The sequence below is a fragment of the Pteropus vampyrus genome, unplaced genomic scaffold (assembly GCF_000151845.1).
Source record: "Pteropus vampyrus isolate Shadow unplaced genomic scaffold, Pvam_2.0 Scaffold537, whole genome shotgun sequence".
In the NCBI taxonomy this organism is placed as follows: Eukaryota; Metazoa; Chordata; class Mammalia; order Chiroptera; family Pteropodidae; genus Pteropus; species Pteropus vampyrus.
In genome coordinates this window covers 16,245-21,720 of record NW_011889318.1, presented here as the reverse complement: position 1 = coordinate 21,720, position 5,476 = coordinate 16,245, and the positions used below count along the sequence as shown (strand labels likewise).

The window sequence follows — 5,476 nt, the reverse complement described above, 5'->3', positions numbered from 1 at the left end:
ACTATTCAAATTCTTGCCTGTGGAGAATAACTCAAGTGCATTCACACATGCATAATTGAGTGTGTAAACCAAACAATTTAAAGTAAAATCCTATAAGATTACAAGAAACAGTTACTTTTAGGTTTTTAATCAGTGCAGACATAATTATAAGTAATAGTTTATATTTAGCCTTGACTTTAAAGATAGATTCTTAAAATGAATTATTTGAATTGTGAAGACTTTCATTACTCATGTGCTTAGATTAAGTAAAAGCCATTGGCTGTTAATGAAAATCAGGATGAGTGAGCTCTCATGAAATGCTCATTTAAGCTTAATCATAAGCTATCAAAAGATTTTTTTAAAAAATAAACAAAACACTGCAAGAAAAGATACCACATTTATAAAGAGACTCTTGTCTAATAAATTCTGTACTGGGTCTAACTGATATGAATTAGAAATAATAACATGACAATTTGTTAGAATAATAATCAGCATAACTCATTATTGAGAATTTATAAGTCAGATTAAATATTAAGTGTTTTACATGCATTATGTCTACATATTTTTCTTTCCAAATTTCATTAGTAAATTAGTTGTCAGACACCAAGGGACTATTTAAAGGTCATATGTTATAAATTTCAAAGCTGGATTTATCTAGAACTCAGAGACCGCAGAGCCCATTGACTGAATTATTAAATTATATTGTTTGAGTCATTACCATTGCTCACAAAACCAAAGCTACACTCACTGACTTGACATCCAGAGGGTCATTTTGGAAGTTTGAAACAACAATGTTCTTGTATAAATGATGTATGCATTTATTCATCATTTCATAGTTTTATATCTGTTCCTTTAAATCAAACACCAGTTTCTTGTGCTACAGAAATACCTTAAAAATTTTGTTGTTCTTTTTTTGTCAATATTGTTTAGGTTTTGACTTAGCATGTCTCTAGCATTTTTCAACATATAAAATATTTTTTTAAAATTGTAATAATTCCTCATAACTTCACAATCATTCAAAATAAAAGATCATTTGATAACAACTCATCCTCTTTACTAAATAACTATAAGTCACCAAATAAATTTAATTTAGTGCAAAAAATGACCATATGTGCCAACACTGCTAATCCCTCATCTTTGAGCACCCAGTCTTTAACCATTATTGAATTTCAGAATTATCATAAATATTATATTCTCTTTTTTCAAATACAGAATTTGAATTTTTAATACAGACATGCTAGTGGTGTTAAAACATTTCTATAGAGTCTGACTTATATTGAGGATATTATTATTTATGAACTTCTTTATTATTCACTAATTTATTGTGGTTCATTGTTCCAACTAATAATATATTATCAAATGTAAAATATCTTTAAACATGCATTTAATCACGAGACTCTTGTTTGAAGCTCTAAGGCATTTAGAATATGACCTTTAGTTTTTTCAACTGGGAAATGAACCCAATACTCACCATTTACTCCACCCAGTTTTACTCTGCTAGGCATCTCATCAGTGCATATACCATTTATTCTTAAGTACACTTACCTCACAGCACAGTTCCTGGTACAACTCAACTGCAAAGATGAATAACCAAGGAGTAACCTATGCAGACCTGAATGTGGCCAAGTATTCAAAGGGACAGGGACTAAAACCTAAAGGCACAAAAAGCTCCATCTCAGTAAATGAGGAGGAGATAACCTATGCAAAATTAAATTTTCAAGATGTTTCTCAGGATCCACAAGGGAATGACGAGAAATACCACTGCAAAGGTAAAACATTTAATAGACACACAGTGTAGACTGTTCTCGGATGTATAGTTGGGTTGCAGAGATGTGAGGAAAGAATAGGAGATAAACTCACATTTTTCATTTTTGAGGATCAGAACCTGAAGTTGAAATACAGTATTGTATTTCAAGACTAATTTTATTCAGGCATCGTTGTAAGGTATAGTCTTTGACCAACAACTCACAAGGCATTATATTTCCTGAAAATGAAGTAGTATATTCTAAGGAGAAGATTACAATGGTAGATACGGTTCTGGGGTCCAAGCTTATGTATACTATTCCCTGTGCATGTGGGTTCCCCGTGTGTCAACTGTCTAAGCATTTGTCTCTATCTGTCCTTTCTCAGTGTTCCCATTTCTCTCCCTGCAGCTTTACCGTCACCTCCAGAGAAGCTCATTGCTGGGGTCCTGGGCGTCATCTGCCTTGTCTTGATGTCCACTGTTATTCACTGTAAGTAAATATTTGAAAGATTATTTGAAAACTTTTCATTAATAATCATCAGTGCCTTTAATACTTTAGAATATTATTGCATAGAACTCTCTTTTAACGTTTGTATTTAGACTGAACGTGAAATACTTTTCTAAATTTGTCCAAAGTATAAATATAGAATGATTTTAGAACTATTTTATAAATATATGTACATATATACATGTATTTATTCTGATTTCATAACTCAAAGTCATGTTTTAGGTGACTTCAAGGCCATATCGAGAAAACAAATTCATTTTGAGATTGGTTAAATCAAATATTGTAAGAGATGGTGAAGTTTAGTTCTTTCAGCTTTATAATATTTGTCCCCTTTTACTTCTTTATTAATTTTTCTTGGTAAAATCTATTTTATTTCAGATAATTAGAATTCTAAACAATAGAAAAACCATTAAGCAAAAACAATATTCTTATAATTGAGATTAATTAATTTTTTTAAAGAATCACTTTAACTTTTGTAGCTACTGTAATGCTGAAGAAGAACAGTTCAGATCCGATAACAAGGACCCAGAAAGGTACATATGATTTTCAAAGTTATGATAATACGTAGTTTATATTTTGTCTCTATCTAAATCTAGGTAAAATGATATAAATTTTTTACAGGGAACTTAAATTATAAAATGATCAATAAATGTTCATAAATAACGACTGTAGACGGGTGTTACTTCTCATACAACAATATAAAGAAATACTCATTTTAAAACACCATACCCATTGTTGCCAATTGGCTCAAATTTCCTATTGCGCTAATGTGATAAGAGATAAGTAGTATTTTTATTTTATTTAATTTTTAATTAATTAACTTATTTTTTAGGGTGACATTGGTTGACGAGTTTTTTTTTATTTTTAAAGAGTGTTTTTGTTCATTGACATTCAGGACATTTTCAGAGTGAATATTTTATTTGGGTGTTTGCTTTAAAAGGACATATAAATTACGAGATGAGAGGGTGACTCTTCTCTGTGAGCATGTGTATGAGTGTGTTTTGTTTTATATGTGAAGGTACATAGATATGCTACTTACAAACATACTTATACCTATGCAAATCTATAAGTTAATTTTCATTTTAAAAATTCAAATTGTTTTTGGATAATAACTCATAATTTTTCTTCAGCATATGATTGTGGTGGTTGTCCAAAGGAGTGGTTTACGTATTCCAACAATTGCTATTACTTTAGTACCGAAAGAAAAACATGGACTGAGAGTTTGACGGCCTGTGCTTCCAAGAACTCTAACCTGCTTTATATAGATAATGAAGAAGAAATGGTAAGATACTAAACTTTTTATATACTTTATTAAAGGTTTGTTTCAGTCAATAGTATACTTGTAGTATTTATCCATACTTTTGTATATATTTGTAGCTATTTATTTTAAAGTCTGTTTAATATTCCATTGTTTAACTTTAAAATATTTTATTTTTATACCAGAAACACACATTCGATAATTTCTCGTTCTTTCTTTTCGTAGAATACTGTGTTTCAATAAACACTTGTTTTCTAAAATAAACCTTTCTATTTAATTTTACCTTATATCAAGGAAACTAAACATATCATGATTGAGCAGATTGATTACAAAGAGACTGGAACCATGTAATTACAAATCAGATCACAAAATTGAGTTTTCAGTCCTCAGCAGCCCTGGACCTATAGATCCTCTCATCTTAACTCCTCTCTCATCACTTAGCCACTGTCCTGAATTTTAACATTATAGTCTCTTTGCTTGCTTTTGAATCTCCAATAAATAAAATCAAACAGTATGTATTTTTCTTGCTGTCCCTTTCCACTTCCATTTAATATTGGTGCAATTCATTTACATGATTGCATTTACCTGCATTTTAATTTTTATTGTTGAATTATGTGAACGTAACATTTTAAATTCCATTCTATTTGGTGACTTTGGTTGAGAAACGAAGTCTCCTATCCTGAGGGATAAAGAGGCTTCCTGGGTCCAGAACTTTTAGTCATAAGATTCCCTTTGCTAGTCTAACTCCAAGACTCCTCCCCTGGTGTCTCTTGTTGGGAAAGGGGAAGCACTTCCCCTGGCTCCTTTTGTTAGCAGGTGTCCTGTTGGATCACCCTGTGGGCTTGCCTGGTGTTGCTGGGTAGGATCCTTCCCTAATGGCAGAGGAGGACTGGCTTTCCTCAGCCACCTCCTATTGGCAGGTTGGGTGTTGGGAAGCAGCAGGCTTAGGTCACACTCTTGTGTTGGGTGGGTGATAAAACAATTCTGTCACTCTGTTGTTCCCTAATCTGGGGGGACTGAACCATTTTCCTTTTCTCTTTCCACCTTTCAGAGTTCTCCTTCACTTGTATCTTTCATGAGTTGCAGAATTTATAGTTGTATTTAGTAAGGAGTAGCAGAGAAGTGAGTCTCTGACACCTGGTCAGAAACAGAAACAGATTTCACCAAAACAGAAACAGATCAGCAAGGGCTTATCTGGTTAAAGAATGTTTTGTGACCCCCAAATCAAAAATTTGGCTCCCATGTCATTTATTTTCTCAATGGCAATGCCTTACTTTTTTTACCCCTAAACCTTAAACTTTGAAAAACATAGTAGAAAACTACACTGATTTATTCATAGTTTCTGGAGAAACGATGCCACAGTTATCTGGAAACTTCTTTAAAGCCTTGCTATGTTAATTGTTAACATGGGTAACTATTAAATCACATAAATCAGAATGTTCCTTAGTTTTATATGTACCAAGTCAATTTTAAACCAAAAATACAAATAATGCTCATTGTTCTTAGCAATATCAAAGTGGTTTTCGACTTTAATGTATCTTTAGTGTTAGATTAGGATCCAATACTCTCATTTTGTTTTTGAAAATTAAGAGCCTTGCAAAAGAATGCACTGCTTGCATTTTTAAAAAGTGATACAAACTTTCACAATGATTTAAATAAAAATTCTCTATTTTGTGCTAGAAATTTCTGAATTCCCTATATCTTCCATCATGGATTGGAGTCTACCGTAAAAGCAGTGATCAGCCATGGATGTCAAAAAGTGGTTCAAACTTTACACTAAAGTAAGTTGTTTTTATATGTTCTACGGAAGAAGAAAAACATAAGAAATAAAAATTCAGAAGAGTATTATAAATGCATTTGTTTACGTTGAATTATAAACATGAAGAATAATGTTCAAAGTTAATGAAACATTGATATAAATATTAAAGAATGACTACCCAGTTTCCCTAATAACCAGCTCTTACTAATATTATATGGAAAATGTCAT

The 5,476-nt window shown here is 31.7% G+C and overlaps 1 protein-coding gene across 1 annotated transcript in view; it reads left to right on the top strand.

Moving 5' to 3' along the window:
• Nucleotides 1-5,476, top strand: part of LOC105307982 (NKG2-A/NKG2-B type II integral membrane protein-like) — a 43,740-nt gene that overhangs the window by 27,581 nt on the left and 10,683 nt on the right. The window contains exons 2-3 of the mRNA XM_023525174.1: nt 2,133-2,213; nt 2,711-2,764. Coding sequence (XP_023380942.1) covers nt 2,133-2,213; nt 2,711-2,764 — 135 coding nt within the window. The remainder of the gene's footprint in view (nt 1-2,132; nt 2,214-2,710; nt 2,765-5,476) is intronic.